Source organism: Salminus brasiliensis, chromosome 22, assembly GCF_030463535.1.
Source record: "Salminus brasiliensis chromosome 22, fSalBra1.hap2, whole genome shotgun sequence".
Classification (NCBI taxonomy): domain Eukaryota; kingdom Metazoa; phylum Chordata; class Actinopteri; order Characiformes; family Bryconidae; genus Salminus; species Salminus brasiliensis.
Window position 1 is genome coordinate 30,162,873 of NC_132899.1, and position 24,125 is coordinate 30,186,997.

A 24,125-nucleotide genomic window follows, 5' to 3' on the forward strand; every position below is an offset into this window, starting at 1 on the left:
GTGTTTGATTGTAGATTCTGCTGGACTGTTGCTGCCTGCTTGTGTTTTGACCCCTGCCTGTGATGACCTGTGAGTATTGGATTACTATTCAATTCAATTTAATTTAATTCAGTTTTATTTATTTAGGCTTTTCACAAACAAATGTTGTCACAAAGCAGCTTCACCGAGATCCACGTCCGAGCCTCTTTTGAGCAAAGTAGTGGCGACAGTGGTAAGGAACAACTCCCTTGGGTTGAGAGGAAGAAACCTTGAGAGAAACCAGGACTCAAAAGAGGAACCCGTCCTCCTCCGGTCGACACCGGATCATAATGATAAAAATGAAAACAGGAAAAAACAACAATAAAACTAAACTGAATTAAGAGAATTAGAATGGTAAATGTGGTGTCAAGCCAAACGAGATGAAAATGTGAGTGAGATGATAAAGTCCTGCAGGTAAACAGTCAGAAGCAGAGTCCTGCAGTGAGGCCCTAGTGCAGGACAGCGGGCAGGAGGGTAGTGGAGAGCCAGGTCAGGCGGAACTCCTCTGAAGTTCCTACACTGTTTAAAATAGTAGTTCAAGTTCCTGAAGGAACTTTTAGAGGTTCTTCCATTTGAAACTATGGAGGAACCCCTTATAAGATGCCTTGAAAGTTCCTCAAAGCATCTGAGGAGGGTTCTCTGGGGGATTGGGAGACCCCCACTGTATGGAGTGTTCTTTTGTCTTCATGGTGTATTTGTAGCCAAGAATACTGTCAATTAAATAAAACGGTATAATGTGAAATAATATGACTGCATAAATATTTACCCCCTAATAAGGGGGTTACCTGATTTGGATGTCTGGAGGCTCTAAGCAGATCTAGAAAAGATCTTTCCCTCATGCAGGGTTAGGCTACTTTGATGAAGGATAGAAACCTCAGCACGAGCATTACTGCAATTAATATTAATTATATTTATTCATTCCAACATTTTTATAATGTCAGAAAGTTAACATTTAGGATATTGTTTGTTTATGCTGATGGTGAAATGTCTTATTCTAATAATAATATTCTTGCGTATTTATTTTATTATGTTTGATATGTTATCTTCATATTATTTGAACATTCTAGTGCCATTTTTATTGATATATGCAAATGCATCAACCCCATTTTTTTTATTGATGCATTTATTTCTTTATTGTTGCTTTTTATTTATTTATTTGTTTGTTTATTTCTTTATTGTTGCTTATTGATTTTTATTCCAAGTCTTTTTAGGAGCTTTTCCATTGGTGATGGTGACATATTGAGAGATTCGAATTAAATCCAAAGGTCAAAAACTGAGAGAGTAGAGTGGAGAGGCAAGGTTTTTGTCTGGCCGCGATGGTTTGCTCAGAAGTATAAATGTAATGGTAGTCTGGACCTGTGTGGAGAATGAAATCCCCTTCAGCAGTGCTGTATTAGCATGCTGTGGATGGCTTGAGGCCTTCTGGAGTGATGAGTCAGGGCTGGGATGTTGATAAGACCCTCTGTGGTCACAGCTTCAAGGCAAGAACACCTGTTGGCTCTAGCAGATTTAAATCACTTCTCACACACACACACACACACACACACACACAGAGAGAGAGAGAGAGAGAGAGAGAGAGAGCTGTGGGTAGATCTAGGGAACTGCTGTCATGGTGCTTACTGGCACACACACACACACACACACACACACACACACACACACAATAAACTGTGTAAATGTGTCCAGAGAAGCAGGAGTCATACTTTCATCTAATAAATGTTGTGTTTTTATAAATAGAATACTTTAGTATGAGACCTGGAGACACACTGGTTCTTCTATACAGTGTCTAGTGGATGTATTCACCCCCTTAGATCTTTTATTGCTTTTATGAAATTTCTAACATTTTATAAAATTGTCATAATTGTCATAATTTATAAAATTGTCATTTATAAAACTGTAATTTATAAATTATAATTGTCATAATTTCGCTTCTTAAACAAGAAATTACAAAAAAATGATGATTTCTACAAAGCAGGTGTTATTATTATTATTATTATTTTATTTTTATTTTTTTTTAGATGCATCTTTGCATCTTAAAGCATGGTGGTGGCAGCATCCTCCGGAGTAGTTTCATACTGATGGATTTAACTGAGCTGCTTGAGATGTCCAGTGACTTATTTTTGCACCCATCCCCTGACTTATAATCTTTAGTGACCTTTTCTCTGAGCTGTGTGGAGTGTTCTTCTGTCTTCACAATGTTTTTGTAAAATGTAATGTAAAGTTTTATAAAATTCTCATAATTTGGCTTCCTAAACAAGACATTACAAAAAAAAAAATTCTATATATATATATTGTTTTTTTAAATACTTTCATTGATAAAATAATGTGTTTTCTTTTTGGGCGTAGTGTGCCATAATAAACCAATCAGCTCGTTGCTTGCCATCCCCTTTAAGAGCCAGGTGCATCTGTCTGACTTTGGCGGATTGATATTTCAGTGGTGTAAAGCATGCCGGGGCGGGGCGCGGCGGGGCAAGGGGGGGGGATTAGTGCACGAACGTTGGGCTGCACGCGCCTGTGTTGACGATTCACTGCCAAGATAGCAACAAACATTTGTCTAGGTTGTTTTCGGTCACTGGAGCTCCTGTGTTTTGGCAACTTGACATTAGAACGTTGATTGAACTCATAATGCCCCCCCAACTCAAAACAGTTAGAATAATATGTGGGATGTGTCCCGTATTTGGATCGAAGCACTTTTTTGGGATTACAGTGTACTTTTTAAGTGTGCTTTAATACACTTTGCCAAAATGTACAAAAAAGTCTATTTGAAAACCAGTATTTAAGGAGTATATTACATTAAAATGAACTCCATTTGAACTAAACCTATACTTCAAAGTAATGTATTTCTAATGAATGTACAAATGAAAAAGTTTTATTACATATTAAAATAATAATGTAACATATTTTAAGTCAGACTCTCACTTTCAACTGGCCCAACATTTTTGAAGGGGATGCAAACCAACTCCGTGGCTAGCAAACTTTGCCTGGAAGAACCTCGAGACAAGCTACACTCATATGAAGGGTACGTCCGTACAGGCAGCGCAAGCTGAAGTTGATGGCTTTACGAGAGGGAGCAGAAGGAGGCAATTTCATTTTCCCAAGCTCATTTACCAAAATGGATCCTGTCCTTACAAGGCAAGACTATTGAGATTGAAAGAGCGCATCCCATTGATGGTGGTGAAGGCCCCTCCTGACACTGGCCTCATACCTTAATCTTCAGGCTGCTCCACTACAATGACAGGCAAGCAGCCCTGAAATAGGCTATGGCGCTCTTCTGCACGTAGATGAGGACGGATTGAGCGTAGCTGCAGTTTTCCCTGATTATAGGAGAGGCACAGGAACAGTGTCTCCTTCTCAAGTCTCTCAAGGAATTGAAAGCTGTGCTGGATTCGGTGAATGCAGTTGCAGTTGACTTGGGAGTGGATTTAGGACAAAATCCTGAGTATTAGTAATAAATGAGCACACATTTCACCGGGCTCCTGTTAGGTGGCAAACTTTCTTCAATTGCTGGCTAAGGACGGTAAGAAGAGCTGCAATTGACCTTTAGTACTTTAGTATTTATGATTTAGTACCTTAGTACTTTAAGGATTTATGATTTTCAGGAGGATAATATGCCAAATTTGTGCAGCCATACTGTATAATATTATTATTTAGTTTATTACAGCTTTATGTGTATAAAGCAACACTTCAATGTTCTATTTTTATTACTTTTTTAAAATTAATATTCAGAGTTAATGACTACTACTCATACTGGCAGTCTCAGTAGAGGGGGCGCAATAACAATTTAATTAATATCAATTAATATAAAGTAGATTGAACTGAAAGATCTGTCAAATAATCACAAATGTTCACTTAACTCACATTTTCAAAACATTATTGGGTTATAAACAACTTTAAGTATATTACTGTAGTCGTTTTTAATACACTTTGCAAAAAAGTATATTTAAAGTAAAAAAAAAAATCACAAATGTTCACTTAAATTTTATAACTTTATTTGGGTTAAAAACAACTTTAAGTAAATTACTGTATACATTGTTTTAATCCACTTTGCAAAAATGTATATTTAAAGTAAAATGATCACTTATGTTCATTTAACTCAAATTTTCAACATTAATTTGGGTTAAAAACAACTTTAAGTAAATTACTGTATACATTGTTTTAATCCACTTTGCAAAAATGTATATTTAAAGTAAAATGATCACTTATGTTCATTTAACTCAAATTTTCAACATTAATTTGGGTTAAAAACAACTTTAAGTGAATTACTGTATTAATTGTTTTTATTAAACTTTGTAAAAATGTATATTTGAAGTAAAATAATCACTAATGTTTACTTAACTCAAAACACTTGAGTAATATGAGGGATGTATCCAGTTTTATACACAACAGACTTCATTTATTTGGGTGGGATTACAGTATGCTTACGTTATTTTATGTGACATTTCAAGTAAGCTTGAAGTGAATTACTGTAGTCGTGGTTTTTAATACGCAAAAAAGTACAAAAGTCATCTTCTGGGTCTGTTTTGTCCTGCCCTGTTCACATCAGCACATGCCTCAGTTTGTGTTTGTGTTCCTTGTCTTGGCCTTAGCCCTGCCCTGTCGTTAGTGTTTCCACCTGTGCCTCCTTTGTAGCCCTGCCTTCTCTGGGTGTTTCTTGTCAGGGTCTGTGTATATGTAGTTCCTGGTCTGGTCTTGTGCATGTTTGTTAGCTTGGCTTGTTTCTTTGTTTCCTGTTTGGGTCTTTTGTTGGGTTTGTTTACTCCAAGCTCCACAACCTTGACATTAAGAAGCATATTAAATTAGATTAAACAAATTTTGATCTAAAAGTATACTTTTTAGTAATGTATTTTAAATAATGTTATATGGTATATATTTTTAAGTGTAATCAGTGTACCTGAAGTTTTTGGTAACATTTTTGAAAACAAATAAATTTGCTAGTCTTACAATACACAAATCTTAGTATGTCTTAAATACAATTAACTGCATTTGTTTCACTAGAGAATGTGTGATTTAAGCAGAGATTGTTATGTCTGGATGGCAGTACCAGATAATAGAGCTCAAATGCACTGTTAATCCTTGTTACTGACTCAGAAAGTGTGTTACCATCTATCTAGAAGCCTATCCTTTGTGTTTGAAAACTACACATTTCGTTGGGTCAAATTTATAAATAATAAAACTTTTATCCAACAGAGGTATACTGTATTGTGATTTGTTGGAAAATACTATATATTATATTTCAATATACTCTTGATAAGTAGTTGTTGCCGCTCTTTTATATATTGGAAAATATGTGGATCGTGTGTGTGTGTGTGTGTGTATGGTGCAATTTATATTATACAGCCATGCAAGCCGTAGCTATCAAAATATTGTTCTCTCTCCAATACAGTTGGGTGGCCTCTGTGAAATAATAGTCAATCTAGTCATATATGATTTTATTTATGATCTTTGTTTTTATTTATTTATTTATTTTTTATTTTTTTTTTTTTGCATCAGGGTTTGGAGATAAGAGACTTCTGTTACACCCACTAGAAAGCAAAAAACACTGACAAAATACACAGACAATCATTTTTTTGGCATTTGACAGTTATGTTTTTTTTATTATTTATTAAAATAGCTTTGGGCCACCATAACATAAAATATATAGGCTTTCACAGAGCAGCATTTTCAGGCCAACACACAATGCAACAGAGCAGTATATATATCTTTTTTTCCCCAAAATGTACACCATATTTTAAGGCATTTAAACAAGAAAACAGTTGGTACATATGTAGACAATTATATAAAAGTCCTATGCAAAGAAAAAAAACTGAATTTTTTTTATATAAAGGTTTGAACTTGAACTCCTTTTCAGGTTTTTTTTGTTTGTTTGTTTTCTCATTCGTATGTGCGTCAGTAGCTCATAGCCTGTTGAATATGCCACAAGGCTAAAGGCTATATTTAGTCAGTTAGATTACCATATAGTCCCCTCAGGACATCGCAGTTTACACAGCTGGAATGTTCTAGGGGATTAAAGCATTTACACACACACACACACACGCACACAAAATACACAACTGTCGAAACACAGATACAGAAAAGTGAAAAGTTCCATTTGTCCCTGCGTTTTAACCACTTGTGTGCCTGAAATGTCCCGTGTTTTGGCGTGTTGACCGTCCTGGTCTTCACCTGTTAGGTTAAGCCTTAGTGAGCATCACAAAAAACATCTATCTATAAACAAATGATCTACAAAGTGGTGATCAGTGCAGGTCTGAGGAGGTATATCATGTAGCAATAACGTCCAAATTCAACACAGTGGGTCCTGTTTTAGCGATCTTTTGCCGAGGCGTCTACTGTGCACCGCTCAGCTTGATTTAGGGGGCATGACGGTGTGTCTTTGCTATCATAGCGACGGGGAAAGTGCGCCTTGCTCGTCTCGAAACGCTCAAAAGGCATGTGCTAAGTCTCTTAATGAATCATGGCTGTTTTCTGACTTTGGCGGATTGTTATCTAAGCGGTGAAGCGCCTGTGTTGGCGATTCACTGCCAAGATAACAACGAGCGTCTGACTGTTGACGAACGTCTACCTAGGCTCTTTTCAGTCAGTGATACACAGCAATACGCCAGAAATTGACCTGAACACCCCTCATTTCGGGACCACCGCGCCCATCTGCGTAGATAAATTCGTAAAGGTGATGTGCAGTGATTGAGGCCTACAGTTTGCACAAAGCTAATTGGTGGGTTCCATTACTTGTAAGCTACATTAGCCTAACATGTATCGACTGTTCAGCTACACTCAGGATGTTCAGTGTGTCACAGAGAGTGCTATTTACATATTTACATGGTCTGTGTGGTCTATGTATAGGAGAGCTTCGTACCACCATGATTGAATATCAGCGACAGGTGTGTTGTGTTGGAACTAAGCTTTCCTGGTGATCTGCATCCTGGAGAAGTTAGGACCCTGACTCACAAACTTGGGTGTGATGGAGGGAAGATTACCAGGAAAAGGATGGTGACCACAGCAGGACCCCCCATTGAGCTGAGCTGCCCTAACATGCCCTAACCATCCCCGATTAGCAGGATTCTGGCGGCTCAGACACACAGATGTTGGGCAGGCTGTACCAGCAGCAGAAGATCTCCTTGAAGGTTTTCCGCATCTCGTGGCTCCTGAAAGCGTAGATGAGCGGGTCGATGACAGAGTTGCACATGATGAGGATGAGGTACATGTTGAAATGGGACATGAAGCAGGCGCAGTAGGGATTCCTGGGGCAAGAGATCATCAGGATGAGGTGCAGGAAGAACGGCGCCCAGCACACCACAAACACGCCCAGCAGGATCGTTAAGGTCACGGCCCCCTTCATGTTGGCCCTCTGTCGGATGGGCGCGTGGCCCGGCAGAGCTGCTATGCGCTTGATGTGGAGCCGCGCCAGCAGGAACATGTGGACGTAGAGCGAGGCCATGAGGGCCAGCATGGTGAAGAACATGCTGATGAGACACACCAGCACAGTGGTGCTTTCCGAGTAAACGATGAAGAGGACGCCCGAGACCGTGCAGCACGCCCAGATGCAGCTGATGACGGCTAGCGTGCGGCGGACGGTGACGATGTGGTGGTAGCGCAGCGCGTAGAAGATGGTGATGTAGCGGTCAACAGCGATCGCTAGCAAGCTGCAGATGGACGCTAACAACGAACTGCAGATCATGGAGTCGAAGATGTTGTCCATGCTGCGGATCACTCCGGCCGAGATGGAGACGTTCCCGCCGCTGATCAAGGCAATCACGATGGTCTCCGAAGCGTTGGAGACGCTAACCAACATGTCCGCCACAGCCAAGCTGCAGATAAAGAAGTACATGGGCGAGTGCAGGTTCTTGTTCTTGGCGATAGCTGCTATCACCAGGATGTTCTCCAGCAGGCTGACTATGCCCAGAGTGAGGAACACCTCTGTGGAGATTAGCAGTTGCTTGTAGCATCCCTGCGAGGATGAGGAGGAGTCTTTCCCGCCCTGGGCGTCTCTGTGGATGGGCAGGCTGGCGACACTGCGATTCCTAGCATTGTACATTTGGATAAGTCCATAGTGCAGGGTGGTGTTCATCTTCGAAGCTGTTGGTGATGTTCTACATGATTTTAGCAGCACCCTTGCGCTTTCCTGAAGTTCTTCATAGTTCCCGAACAATCACCAGAGTGTCCAGCGGCCTTCCATGTCCGAGTTCAGGCTCCGAAACGAAGGAGAAAACGTGTATCTGGTTATGTCGTGGAATTTTCTCACCTTGCTTGAATGTCCACGGTCACTGCCCACTTCCAGACCCTCTTCACCAGCATGAAGCGACACAGAAGGTGCCAGAAAATAAAACCGTTTTAAAAAAGTAGAGAAAAGATGATTAGACCTTTAGATTTAAGAGCAAAAACAGCGTAAGAAGAAGAGAAAAAAAGAGAAGCTGAAAAGAGCAGAGGAAAGCGAGCCAGCCGTGCTCAGCGACGAGTCAGAAAGGCAGGGAGTGAAGGATCATCTCCCAATCCGGCGCATATCGCAGAGGCAGTTCAGTCGCATGCACGCGCGCTCCTCCCGGCTCTGAGTGCATCGTCACTCAGCAGCTGGAGTTCTGTGCTCTAGCCTCTCCCCCTTTTTTCTCAGCCAATCTAGAGGGGATATAGGGATTAGAACAGTGTGGTTACAAGCATCTAGAATCATGAATAATTCATGGCCTGTGAGCAAGCCTTTGGCTATTTAGGATGTTTCACAAAGGAAAACGCATGTTGACGTATGAGAAATATATCATATTATTATGGGATTTCTTTTTTTAATTAGTTGAAATGTAACTCTACTTTTAAAAAAAAGCTTTATTTATTAATAAATGCATTTGTTTATTATAATTGCATGATTATGCTAATGCATGCATGCCAATTATTGCCCTATTTAATATTTATACCAAAAAAGTATGTATCTCCAAAACAGCAAGTAAATAAAGAAATCAGTGTAAAAATATTTAATTCCCTGTAATTTCCAGTTTTAAATGAAATAAAAAGAACTGCAAAAAATCGGTGTGACCGTGATGAGATATGCATATTGCTGCTGTCCAATGAAAAGCATGTATCTCCATTTTGAACCCTTCCTCTCTGAGTTCTATTCAGAGTTAGGAGCATTTTTGCCTTCTCCTGTAAAGTCACCATTTTGGAGATACATGTTTTTTTATTGGACAGCGATGATTGATATATAGTAGGTTGGTTTATTCATACAGTATGTGAAATTAAAGGTGTGCTCCACCCCAAACCTGATTTGAAGAAGGACAGAGGTCATTTACATAGATTTTACTTACAGATTTTACTTAAAAGTACAGTAATCAAAACAGCCTGGAAAATGTGCCAGAAAATTCAGCCATGTCTCCACTGCTGCGTTCTCTCTTCACTGTAGCTTCCTGTAGCTGCTGCCCAGGTCATCAGATTCATAACCCTGACTCTGGCCTACAAAGCCCAGACTGGACCAGCCAGCTCCTCCATACTTGATGGCAATGGTCAAAAGCTGATCTTCAAGTAGGGCTCGGCTCGACCCGCCATCCCCTAAAATCCGCAGAAGACGAGCGTCCAGACTTTTTTCTGTCCTGCACCAAAGTGGTGGAACGAGCTTCCCCTGGGTGTCCGAGTTGCTCGCTGTCTTCAACCCCAGACTGAAGACCCTCCTCCTCTGAGAGTTCTTGGGTGAATAGTAGAGTACTATGGTCTCCTTACTGACTTGTGTTTAGTAGAGTCTAGGATTAGAGGATCTTTGAATTATTAGTCTATTTAAACTAGCTGAGGTTTTTCTTGGGTAAATAGCAAAGCACTTTTGTAAGTCGCTCTGGAAAAGAGCGTCTGCTAAATGCCTTAAATGTAAAGTGAACATTTTCTCTCTATGTTTTCCTTGTGTTTGCCCTCCGTCCGGCCTATGACCACATTACCCCGTCACAATTTGGACGATATATTGTCCCAAAAATAATTGTAATTAACTATTACAATAATGTTGTTCATGTTAAGGCCATTTTATGCCTCTGCATGGCATAATAATGTAATTACACCCTTTTAAAGAGCAGCGAACGTTTGATAGCAAAGACTATTTAAACATTGGAATATAGAAATGATCTATCCTACATAAATAAAACTACAGCCTCGTTCACGTTAATGGGGTTCATGTTAACTCATTAGCGAACATCAACATTTAAGCTCACATCTGCCACAGTGAGTTACTGTAGCCGTTGCTTTTAACCCCTTAACACTCCAAGGCTTCTCTCACACTAAGGTGCATTACTCATTAACTACAGGGACCTCTGTACAAACTGCTGGGGCTAATATTTGCTAATAGAAGCTTGTAATAACACTTTCGGCCCACCGGCAGTACACTTCACAAATATGTACAGAAGTCTATTTCAACATTTTAGGGATTTGAGAAGTATATGGCCTCACATATATGCAGCACAGTCGTCTCGAATTATAGAAAATGTATAAAATCACACCTTTATTGCCTTTCTTTTTTTTTCCCCAGAGATTCTTAGTTTCACCCTCTGACATTTAATACAGCGAGCTGCAATATTTCAACTCTACGACTAGGAATCAATTTCCAATGACTATTTATGTCGCTGGGAGATGCAGAGAAACTGACCAGTGCTGAAAAAAACTCTCACTCACTCTCCCCACCACCCACCTTTCATCAGCCTTGACATTAACAAATGGTTGCAGGGTTCATAAACGAAAAGTCAGTGGAAAAAATGCAGCACACCGCACACTAAATGTGGCATGACCTCCTATATGAAAAAGCTTCTGTCTATATTAGCATTATTAAACATGGACATTTGATCTTTGTGTGAACGATATTGAGAGATTATATGAGAGCTGATATAACTATAACAACAACCAATATGATGTAAAATGCTATTAATAGAATGAGGGAGGATACATTTAGGACAACTTCAGATTTATTCTGAACTTAAAACAGCTAACACTAGAATCAGCTGCAGACGATCAGAGCATCATTAGAGAGGATTCTGGAGGAGCCTGTCTATAGTTAACCCTCAGCTGTTTGGTTTGGTTTGGTTTGCTCTGGATTGTTGAAGTGAGTGGTGAAGATCACCACAGCCAGATCCTCTCTGAGCTCTCTGAGACCTCCAGAAAGAAGGCTGTAGATGCAGACTACAGCCTACAGAGTCTGGAGAGGGATTCAAAAGATCTCAGAACAGTTAGATATCAGCTCCACTGTTGGTGGAGGTGGAAGTGTCCTGGTTTGGGGCTGTTTTGCTGTAGCAGGGTGTGGCACTGATATGCACTAATACATACTGATGCATTATAACAGCACAAGCTATGGGTGAGCTAAGATAGCTTAGCTGGACCATTATTGGAATATAGAAATGATCTATCCTACATACATAAAACATCAATAGCTGATCTACAGCCTCGTTCACGTTAATGGGATTCACGTTAATTCATTAGTGAACATCAACATTTAAGCTCACATCTGCCACAGTGAGTTACTGTAGCCGTTACTTTTAACCCCTTAACACTCCAAGGCTTCTCTCACACTAAGGTGTATTACTCAGGAACTACAGGGACCTCTGTACAAACTTCTGGGGCCACTTTCAGCCCACCGGCGGTCAACTACTGCCACCATTATTACCACTATTACCACGATTTCTACTACTAGTATGCTGCTATATGTTTTTCCTGTGTTTGTCTTTAAATCCCCAAGTGGTCCAGCAGACTAAAGCGCTGTCACTATGATCAGAGGATTGCTGGTTCGAACCCTGGTCATGCTGCTAGCCGAGACCTGGAAAGTGCAAGGCCAATTGTGGGCAGATGGTGCTCTCTCCTCACATCGCTTAAAAAAATCAACATTTTAAGGATGTATAGTAAGTATACAGCCCCTGTAATGCATGCATATATATGCTGTATCGAGCGCTACTGCTTTGTCATGCACTTTCTCTGGCAGCATGAACTCACTTGACCAATAGTGCTGTCCCAGGCGTTGGCATGGCTACAGGCAAGATGATGGCTCAGTGGTTAGAGCACTGGGTTATCGATCACAGGGTTATGAGTTTAATGCCCTGGACCCTTGAGCAAGGCATAAATCCTCTCCAGTTCCAGACGCACTGTAGCATGGCTGACCTTGCAGCCTGACCCTGGCCTTCTAAGCTGGAATATATGGATATGCAACGAAGAGTATTTTTTGAATTGTAAAAAATGTCAAAGTATAATGACAGTGAATGGGCTTCATTAATTAAAATCATCAGTAGCTTATACGCTAATGATGCTAACATTATGGCTTCAGAGCTAGCAAACAGTACAGCACGTATTTTAACATTCAGGCTTAGCAATCTACTAAGACTACCGCTAAGTTACCACACCGCTTCAGGGGCCTGGGGTTGTGGGTTCAGTCCTCGCTCTGGTGTGCTGTCTGGGAAGAGTTTGTTTGGTTGTGGTTTTCTACACTCTCAAATGCACACATGGACGATGAACTGACCACGCTAAACTGCCCCTGTGTGTGTGTGGACGAATGGCAATACCTGTGGTACCCTGCGATTGACTGACGTCCTGTCCAGGGGGTATTCCTGCCTTGTGATCAATGATTTGGGGGGTGGGCAAAAGCAACTCCAACCATGGCCAAAGAGCAGAGGATAGGAGCTAATATAATGCTAATGCATATTTTAAACCCCCTTACTGCTCTCTCTTGCAGGATGAAACAGTCCCTGATTGAAATACATATTTATATGCCTTCATTCAAAGGTTTTCAAAGAGTCCTTTTTTCATTTTCATATTTCGGATGCTTTAGAAAAAAAGCTCTCTGCATAGTAATCAGTTCAGCAAATCCTATTTTATTGTTTAGGATTAAAAAGCGAACCAAAAATGTCTAGCCGATTTACTGTCGGACCGCTCTGTAGATTACTAATGTAGTCTGTAGTGTCAGATGAGGAACTCATGAGTGTGGTCGGGCCACATATTATACATATTCACAGTAAAACACCATAAATACTCGTTTATAATCATCATTGCGTCATGCATTAGGGAGCCCTAATGGTTGGGTTGAGTCCCGGTCAGCTGAGGCCCAGAGAGGGCCCGATTGGCCTTGATTGGCCTTGCTCTCTCCAGGCTGGGTAGATGGTGCTCTCCTCCCACATCGTATGCAGGCTGGCACTTTGGAGCCAGGGTATGCGGCACTTCCCTTCAGGCGTGGAGGTTACCCCGCGGCTTCGACGGCTGATCGAAAAATGACCGGTTTGACTGCACGCGCATCGGAGGGGGCATGTTGGTCCAATCTGATCAAATTTTATATTAAAAAAGGCCTGATTAGGAAGGTCACTGAGGAAAACTTAACTGATTGTCATGCTCAAGTTTGAGGCACCTTTGTGACATGGTGCATTATCTTTCTGGACATTACCGTTGAGGGATGGGTCAGCTGCGGTCCTGACGGGATGCATATTGTCAGCAACAATACTCAAATAGGCTGTGGCTTTCAAGCGATGGGCAAAATGACTGGCATTACCTGGCCTAAAGTGTGCCAAGAAAGCATCCCCCCCCCCCCTGCATCACTGCACCACCTCCACCAACCTATACTGTCGACACATAGGTTGCGTCCATCGATTTATGCAGTTATCTAGGGGGGAAGATGCACACTGGGCACTGTAGGCCTGAGTTGTAGGACCACGGCACTGTGTATGGTCCCACTGCTGCTTTTTTTTTTTTTTTTTTTTTTACATCCAGCTTCAAATTGGTATCCAGGAGACCTTGAGGCATTACAGATGCACTACGATCAGAACATGTTGGTAATGAGAAATGTTAGGGAGATAGGTTTGAAGAGTGTGTGTGTGTGTGTGGGAGGAAGCAGCGGAAAAATTTATCAGAGCAGATGATGCTGTGCCACAGTCAACAGCATTATTCAGTCTAAATTAATAGTTTAGAGGATTCGAGTACATCTGATGTTACAGTATATGGCACACTGCCATTTACTGCACTATTCTTATATAACATTTACATTTATGGCATTTAGCTGACGCTCTTATCCAGACCAATATCCAGGGTTACTCATATTACAGATATGGGGCAAGGTTAGGAGTGTTAGGAGTCTTGCCCAAGGACTCTCATTGGTGTAGCACAGCATAGTCACCCAGACTGGGAATCGAACCCCAGTCTCCCACATGGTATGGTAGCTCACTGGCAGGTAGTGGTGTTATCTGTTGCACCACACCGACCACTGGACTGAATGTTTCCATGGTCTTTAGCCTCTGTTTATCTAAAAATAATTAGTAAACAATGAAATTAATGTTTTCCAGCCTTTTTGATGTTTATATTAATGGCGGATGCCAGGCATTCTGGAGGGCTCTCCAGCATGTGGTTGAGAAAGACTTTAAAAACCCTATAAAATGCTCTATAAAACTAAACTAGATGAAGCTAAATGTACAGGTTGGGTAATCAGTAGTCCAAATTAGGAAGAAAATGGGTGAAAAATCGGCCAAACATGATCCTAATCCATTTCCATGTTCTTACACACTGCCAGTTCACCATCCCATTCTCAACACATATGGTTTAATATGATGTTGGGTCATCCTTCGCAGCTATAACAGCTTCAACTCTTCTGGGAAGGCTTTCCACAAGGTTTAGGAGTTTAGTGTTTATGGGAATCTTTAACCATTCTTCCAGAAGCGTACTTGTGAGATCAGACACTAATGTTGGACGAGAAGGCCTGGCCCGCAAAATCTCTTGCTCTGCTGAAGCATTAAGAGTTCCTTTTACTGGAACTAAGGGACAGAACCCAACACCATAATCCCCCCTCAACCAAACTTTACAGTTGTCACAATGCAGTCAGACAAGTACCGTTTTACTGACAACTGCCAAACCCAGACTTGTCCATCGGATTGCCATATGGATGCTAGGCAATGGAAACTCATTCCATGAAGCTCTCTGTGCACTCTTTTTGAGCTAATCTGAAGACCACATGAAGTGTGGAGGTCTGTAGCTATTGACTCTGCAGAAGGTTAGCATCCGCTGTCATTTTACGTGTACGAGTTGCTGTCGTTCCCAATATCTAGTAAGGAGGAAATTTCACGAATGGGACATGCTGTAATTCACTGGTCAGCAGTGAATGTAGGTGTAGTGCTGGTGGACTGCCTCAGGAGTGGAGCGAGGAGGTGGAGATAGCTGTTCGTCAGTGCTCGGTCAGTGGCTGCTGTTGGTCAGAGGGGTGGATGTTTGAGGTAGAGGAACTGGTAGAGTGGGACTGTGAGTGGTCCCTGTTGTTGCTGTGTGGGGGTGTTAAGTACTGAGGTGGACAGAGACAGTTGTCCTTCAACAATCTGAGGCTGTGTTGATTAAAGCCTGTGATCTAGCGTACGGGGCATGTGTAGTCTTCATTAAGCTCCATCAGGTGAACTTTCTGAAGGAACATGGAGAATAATGTTATCTGTGCAATTAATAACAATGCTTTTCACCATATCGCCTCTTAGGCCAAATTACCCAGCACTGTTACCGTAGTGACAGTGACCTAAAGTGACTCATATGGTTTTAATGCTGCTTTCGCAATGCTGTCAGTCAAAACTGTTTTTCTCTCTCCTCTGCTATTCTTGTCCATCCCTACATTTAGCTTTGACATTTATGGCATTTAGCTGACGCTCTTATTCAGAGCGACTTACAGAGGTGGGTCAGTGTAGTGTTAGGAGTCTTGCCCAAGGACTCTTATTGGTGTAGCGCAGCATAGTCACCCAGACTGGGACTCGAACCCCAGTCTCCCACATGGTGTGGAAGCTCACTAGCAGGTAGTGGTGTTATCTGTTGCACCACACCAACCACACCAGCTTTTCTCCTTGTTATCCTGTTGGTGTGTGTTTTGTGTGTAATCCTACCCGGCAATTGTCCCTGGCTGTTTTCTTGACTGTTCTTATGCCGCATTGACAAACCAATGGGATCTGGGAAATTGTAAAAATCAGTTTAACACAGTAAGGCATATTACTCAGTAACTACAGTGATTTCTGTACAAACTAGTGGGGAAATTCTCTGGTAACAGAAGTTTGTAATAACAATCCCGGCCTGCTGGCGGCCCGTAGTCACTAGTAGCCACACCATAATCCCCCCTCCACCAAACTTTACACTTGGCGCAATGCAGTCAGACAAGTACCGTTTTACTGGCAACCCCCAAACCCATACTCGTCCATCGGATTGCCAGATGGATGCTTGGCCATGGAAACCCATTACTTGAAGCTCTCTACGTGTTCTTGAGCTAATCTGAAGACCACATGAAGTTTGGAGCTGTTTCGGCTGTTTTCCTGACTGTTCTTAGGCCACAAGGACGAACCAGTGGGATCTGGAAAATTGTAAAAATCTGTTTAATACAGTAAGGCTTATTACTCAGTAACTACAGTGATTTCTGTACAAACGGGTGGGGAAATTCTCTGGTAACAGAAGTTTGTAATAACAATCCCGGCCTGCCAGCGGCCCGTAGGCTTTTTAAGGGGGAAACCTCCAAGTATGTAGTAGCAGCTTGCTCGGCTGGTACTGATATGAAGTGAATGGACTCTCTTAATCCTAAGGACAGAAAGCAGACAGCTGTCTCAGTTTGGGATTTGGGCCACGTTTATATTCTATAAAAAAAAACAGGAGAACTACCTCTGGTTAATGTCTTCCAGTTTGTTCAGGTGCTAGAGGGCACGTCCAGAATTAATGGGAAGTTTGGAATTAATGGGTCTCTAAGGAGCTTTGGTGCAGAATCCTTTGTAAACACAGGGCCTTATCTTACCCCCTTGTGTAAGGTGTGTTGCGATGCTCGTTGCTATCCCACACTCTGCCAACAGTCTATTTTCACGGCTTCCGCCTGCATCTGGTGGTCTCGAAATGAAGGATGTTCAGGTCCATTTCTGGCATATTGCTGAAAATGCAGGTGACTACTGACTGAAAACAGCCTAGGCAAACGTCCACAGTCAGACGTCCGTTGCTATCTTGGCAGTGAATTGTCAACACAGGCACGTGCAGCCCGACGCTCGTACACCTCCCCTACGCTTTACACCACTGAAATAGCAATCCACCAAAGTCAGACCGCACCTGGCTCTTAAAGGGAACGGCGAGAGACACCCTGATGGGTTTATTACTGTCCGTCAGGCCCCCCCAGAAAAACACACCCATGATTCATTAAGAGACCTAGTACATGCCTAGACGGCTCGCCTAAAATAACGCCAAAAAAGGGGCACCCAGTAGCCAGAATGGTAGCGTAACTCCTTTGTACAACACTTTAGGGAGCTAAAATCTTAGCAAGAGCTTTAGCAACACCTTATCAATCACCTAGCAACTGCTTAGTAACTGCTTAGCGACTCCTCAGCATACAATCCTATTCAATAACAACAACCAATAACCAAGAAACACCTCAGCTACCAAACTGTTATTGTAGCAACCACCTGGCAATGCATTAGTACCATAGTAGCCACCTAGCCACATCTTAGCAACCGACTAGCAACGCCTTAGTAACCAACCTCTTTGAATAGCAACCACCTAGCAACAATTGAGGTCATCTCATTATTTTTTTTTGTTTTGTTTTGTTTGTTTTAGTTGAATATTATTTTAATTAATATTTTTTATCATCAAAGTTAAAACAAACAGTATTTAACAGCTTCTTTTTTATAGCATTTGCAAAACAAGAACACTGTAACTATATTTTTATATAATGTTTTTCAACAGGGTAACAATTCTCATTTTGACCAGTATATTTTGATCAGTATATGGACATTTAATTTTCGTTTTGTAGACAGTTTTACTGTTAAAATTTCGGTCATGTTTTTGATTTCCACCATTGCTACACTTTATTGCCAAAAGTATTTGTTCACCTGCCTTCGCACGCATATGGACTTAAGATCACTTGGGTGATCTCCCATTCTTAATCCACAGGGTTTAATATGATGTCAGGCCACCCTTCACAGCTATAACAGCTTCAGCTCCTCTGGGAAGGCTTTCCACAAGGTTTAGGAGTTTAGTGTTTGTGGGAATGTTTGACCATTCTTCCAGAAACGCATTTGCGAGGTCAGACACTAATTTTAAACGAGACGGTCTGGCTCGCATGCTCCACTCTAAGTCATCCCAAAGGTGTTCTATGGGGTTGAGGTCAGGACTCCATGCAGGCCAGTCAAGTTCTCCTACACCAAACTCGCTCATCCATGTCTTTATAGACCTTGCTTTGTGCACTGGTGCACAGTTATGTTGAAACAGGAAGGGGCCGTCCCCAAACTGTTCCCGCAAAGTTGGGAGCATGAAATTGAGCAAAATCTCTTGTTCTGCTGAAGCATTACGAGTTCCTTTCACTGGAACTGAGGAACAGCACCCCACACCATGATCCCCCCTCCACCAAACTTTACACTGGGCACAATGCAGTCAGACAAGTATCAGACTCGTCCATTGGATTGCCAGACGGAGAAGCGTGATTCGTCACTCCAGAGAACACGTCTCCACTGCTCTAGAGTCCAGCGGCTACGTGCTTTACACCACTGCATCCAGCGCTTTGCGGGGTGTAAGCCAGGACCCTAAATTCAAGAAACATTCAGCTTTTAAAACATGTAATAGCATTAAACACTGGTATGTTTTTAGCATTCTCAACAGTTCCAAACAGCCTTTTAAGTGTTACAAATGTTTAACTTTCATTTATTAGCTTTTTTAACATTAAAACATTGAAACACGATTCAGCTCTTTTAATGTTTAATGCACATATTGTTCAATTTTAGCTTATAGATATGAGATATCTTCTTGTTCTTCATTTCTTCATATCTCCTTCATCTCCTTCTTCATGCTCCTTCTGTGCCTGATGGCAAGAGCCCTCACTGTCCATCTGTGTGGGGAGGGAGATCTCAGTGTAACAGAGTGGTACACTCATGGCTGAGTGGTCCAGTGGACTAAAACCCAGTCATTATGATCAGAAGATTGCTGGTTCGAATCCCGGCCATCTTCCAGGCTGGTTGGTTGCCTGGTGATGTTCCTGAATCTTGACTCGGTGGGGACCCTCATTAGTGTGAAGAAATTGAGTGGGTGAAAAAAGAGCTTGACGAAGCTTTTTGTGTATTGTAATAATTACGAAAGTTGGATCAGTCGCACCCCAAACCTTACCCCCCCCCCTCCAGTTATCATTTATTCATACCTTTCACCCTTTCGCTGACACTTGCCATTTATTATAGATGAAAAAGTAGACCAACAAGAAACGTGATGCCTTTGCAGCAGTCACTGCAGTTGTCTTGGAAATCCTGCTACTTTTACTTCCCACTGACGTGCAGAACGACCACGGCAACGACGACCACCGAAGACTGCAGCTACGCAGTCCCTATGTGTACATGCTTTAATACTCAACAGTTCAATTCCAAAAAAGCCCATAATCGCCACAGACAGACCCATGCGTTCCTGCCCGTGTCGTGATATTTAAACAGCTCACACAGCAGCTTTTTTCTTTCCCCAGCTCTGCAATGCGAGGTGAAAGAGAACAAACAGTGAATAGTGGATTCTGACTGTGCTGAAGAGATAACCTTGGGGGTTATTAAATAAATAATTCCAGTCCCCGCAATATGACACTTGTGGAGCAGAGCACACACCGACTAGGAGAAGGAGAAGGAGAAGGAGAAGAATCTCCTTGTGCCAGTGTATTTATTGATTTTCAGCCTGAAGAGGTTCGGGGGAGTGAACATGTCAAATCAGTGCTACCACTGTCCTGAGGTGTGTGTGTGTGGCAAGCACTTACTGTTACACACCACTTACTGATGATGTACTGTGGCGAGTGTAGGCGGTTACACAGATGTTGTCAGTGAAAGCCTTTTTTTATGGCCATTATGTAATTGAATTCCAAACCTCAGATAAAACCAACTAGATCCATTCTTACATGTTTACTATTTACATATTTTACAGCAGCAGACAGACATAAGTGGCAATTCTCAGATAAAGAACAATGAGTGCCGAGTGATTATGCAGCGTTAGGGTGTTGTAAAGTTCTTGCTGGGCAGCAAAGGTGTCAAACGTATTCACACCCATTCCTCGGGTAGAAGTGAGTGGAGATACTAGGGTTTAAAAGACTTCTATAGAAGCTGAAGTATCAACTAAAGCTTTTTACTCCAGTAAAAGTGTAAAAGTACTGGTTTCAGAACGACTTTAAGTAGAAAAGTAAAAGTAATGGAAGGAAAACAAAGGCTGAAAGCTTAGGTCACGCCACAGGGGTCTATAGTGCTCTATCCCTCTACACCTCCCCAAAAGCCCATTCCTCTAAAAGCCATAATGAGGAGAATGTTCTATTAAAATGTTGATGTTAAAAATGTTGGGCTGCACTAGGCTCCTGTTTCAGCTGCAGATCTGCCCATTAAAAATGAAGCATTTCAGTAATATCAGCTCTATTAAAGGAGCGTCTCTGTGCTCTACTGAGCATCAACATGAGCTTCATGGAGGAAAATATGAGGAGTCGTCGTCCAGAAGTTTTGTAAAGCTGCAGAAAGTCAGACTTCAGAGGCGTGTGATCAATAAGCTTTATTGGAGTGTAAATGTGGGGCTCAGTCGGGACGTTTCACTGCAGCTCTCTTGAGTCTCTGCCACGGACACAGTCTTCATACTAGACTACAGACGTCTGCTGTGAGCTCGCTGGAGAGTGACGGGACGTGTGCAGGTGTGATGGATCTCTTATAAACCAATAGGGAGTCAGAATGGTGTCTGTTTATACTTCTCATCCAACCTCGATCAGACTCACACTTTACGGATGTAGCGATTTATCTGGAGAGGGTTTATTTTGTGGGGGTTTTTTGAACGATGACTAGTGGTTTCCCAGGTGGTTAAAATGCAGTCATTTTGCTAAGTGGTTACTAGAGATGTTACTAAGCCCCTGCTATAGTATTCCAGGTACAGCTGCTGTGCATTTACAGGTGCTCTGCCCTTCCAAGTAGTTGCTATTATGTTGCTAGGCCATTGGTATGGTTAGCTTAAGTTAACTCAGGACTCTAAGTGCCCCAATTTAAAAACGTGGAACAGTGTATTTTTTTCTAGAAGTGGCCAACTTCTCAGAAGTCCCCCTAAAAAGAGTGTACAGATATCTTACCTATCTGATGATTCCAGCATTAGAAATATATGGGGCAAAATGATATCCATTGGAGAGCTGCTTGGTAAAAACATCGGCTAATAAAAATAAAATGATAAAATCCATTCATACTCTGTCAGAACTTACGCAATAAAGTGAGGCATTTGCGTTTAGACAGGCGTTTGCATTACTTAGCTGTGGTACTGGCTTCAGCAAGCACGACAACAAGCCAGTCTACAGCATTTGGGGAAAGATTTACACTGCACTTTTGTCCTGAAAGAGTGTGCACCAGAAAGTATCATGCCATTTTATAAACCTCAACAAAGGTACCTCTGAGTAGTGTGCAATTTCCCCTTCCCTCTTCTAGAAAGATTGGACCCACAAGCTAAAAGCTATAGAACAGGGCAGAAACCCACATTTGGGACAAGTACCTCTCTCTGCTAATTATTAGTCTAATTATACGTCGAAATACGTCTACTCAGACCTGCTCAGATCTAATCACTGAAAGCCAGAGGTTATTTATTTTATCAGAGAAATGTTCATTTGTAATGAATTCAGGATTATTAGTTCTGTTGGTTTTAGTGCATGCATGTCTATGTGTAATGTCTCCCCCTGCTGGCCTCAGTGTGGAGCTTATGCCCAGGTCATGCGCTCCAATGTCCAAGAGCTAAACAGCACCCTTCACCTGAGGCTCATCTCCAGCACACGTGATTGGACTGATTAGGACTTTTCTGAAGCACCTCTGTTTTGAGGGGGTTCTTGGTACTATACATTTACATCTTATCCAGAGCGGCTTACAAGGTTACTCATATTACAGAGTCGGACCAGTGTAGTGTTCAGAGTCTGGCCCAAGGACTCTTATTGGTGTAGAACAGCATAGTCACCCAGACCAGGAATCAAACCCCAGTCTCCAACATGGTGTAGTATCTCACTGGCAGGTTATCTGTTGCGCCACACCAACCACCGCCATACCGAGTCACTGTCACTATACCAATCTTCCAGTCTTTGGGTTTGTGGTGCATTGGTGACCTTCAGCATTGAACTGTGACCTGGATTATGCGTTTGCTCGTGTTGTACCTGCCTACCTGTTTTCTGACCTCTGCCTGTTCCTGATTCTGAGTATTGCTGTAGGCCTCTAAAGGCCCTCTGCATGTGCAGCCTACCTCAACCCTTATGTTACACTATGCAGGGGTCAGTGTTTCCAGGGGGACGGGAGGAGCATGCTGGTTTGGTTACCCTGACTCAGCCTGATCACCCCCCCCCCCACACACACACAAACACACACCTTCCTTCAAAGATTACATCTCCGACACCTGCATATGTGAATTAATATATGGTAATTATATTTTTATCCCAATTCAAGCACAATAAGATCCTTGAGGACCTTGGAGGTTCTTAAGGAATCGGCAGGGAAGGAATCTGAAGGGAAGGAACCCCTCAAAGCCCCCTAAGAGGTTCCTTCACAGTTTCAAATTGAAGAAGCTTGAAAAGTTTAAAAATCTGAAGTAACTGTTTGTCTAAGCGGCAAAAGAGCAGACAAACTGGGTATCCAGTGGAAGAAGACACTTTGCCTATAGTCCTTTAGGCTGTGCTGTAAACTCAATGAAGGCAGTCTGAGGCGCTTTTTAATAAGTAGGCATGTCTAGCCCTGGTCTAGTCTTTGCTGCACAGACTAAAATTTGACAACATGGCGGATAGGTTTGTCTTCATTTCTATAGAACGGAAGGTACGGAACCACGCCGTCCATGTTTTCTACAGTCATTGGTGTAGAATAATGACGTTTTTTACACTCGTGAATCACAAGCCTGTCATTAAGTTAAAGCTTAAAGACCAGCATATTGTGTTTTCATTTGAGTTTGATGAACTACCAGAGTAGTCAACGAGCTTGTAGACCAGCATGACTAACTTATTGACGGACTAGCTTAGGCAGGCTGTTCACACAGGTAGGTTGCATTTCAAAAGCATCATATTACCTCAGACCTGGGGACAGTACTCAGGGAGTACACCACCAGGCTACATAGTACACTACGGGCTCTATCTCACACCCTAGGCAAGATGCGTCATGATGCTCGTGGCTGTCCTACACCCCGCCAACAGTCCATTTCCACTCCTTCCGCCTGTGCCGTTTAAACAGCAGCGCTGCTTGTGAATATATCTACGCTGATGGACGCGGTGGTCTCAAAATGAGGGGGGTTCAGGTCAGTTTCTGGAGTATTGTTGTGTATCTTAGCAACGGAAAACACAGGAGGAGACCACTGACTGAGCACAGCCTAGACAGACGTTCGTCAACAGTCAGACGTTCGTCTGAGCACCTGGGCGACTCTCTAGAGAGGAAGGGTCGAATTCTCCGGATGTTGTACAGGAGAAATCTGCAGGACTGAGTTACGTTTGCAACATGACCTGAGAACTATAACTGATCATCCGTCCAGTGAATGTATCGGTGAACCCGAGGATCGGCCTAATTATCCGATCCAGCTAACTTTGTTAGTATCAGGGCTGATATCTGAGCCTAGTATCGAATCGGTGCATCCCTATCTAAAACTCTTGTCTTCGTAAAGCGGGTTAGTCACTGTCGGAGGCGAAAGACACATGGGTCATGGTTCTTAGAACGCACCAAGGAAAACACAAAGTAATGTGGAACGTCTAGAAATATGAAATATTGTGCAGATGTCGGCACCTAGCACTGACTTAGACAAAGCAGTTCTACATGTGTGCAAATGTATATGTAGTTAGACAGTGACACAATTTTAAATCCAGCTCTGGACACCCCCGCAACAGATTGCAAGTGAAGCACTCAAGATGAGACTGAAGTTCTTTAATGAAAGGGATCCTTTTCTTATTTAAATCAATGGACAGCCAATGAACAGCATTCTGATGTTGGGGTCTTTGTTGTGCATACATATATACATACAGCTCTGGAAAAAATGAAGAGACTTACTTTTTTTAATAAATGTGCATCGCTACGTGTCTGGCAGCTTTATATTCCAGGCAAGTGCCAACAGCAATGTGAAAGACTAGAGGAGAACCGGCCAAGACATGAGAGCTGTGATTGGCAGTCGATGCTGTTTCACCATAGTGATTTCTGAACACTCTCAAAGTTTAAATATTAGCA

General features: G+C 42.2%; 1 protein-coding gene across 1 annotated transcript; it reads right to left on the reverse strand.

Moving 5' to 3' along the window:
* Positions 1 to 5,580: 5,580 nt before the first annotated feature.
* Positions 5,581 to 8,546, reverse strand: LOC140543638 (melanocortin receptor 4-like). Its single transcript, XM_072666740.1, has one exon. The coding sequence runs from the start codon at positions 8,078 to 8,080 to the stop codon at positions 7,064 to 7,066; it is 1,017 nt and encodes a 338-aa protein (XP_072522841.1). The 5' UTR covers positions 8,081 to 8,546; the 3' UTR covers positions 5,581 to 7,063.
* Between the last annotated feature and the right edge of the window lie 15,579 nt (positions 8,547 to 24,125).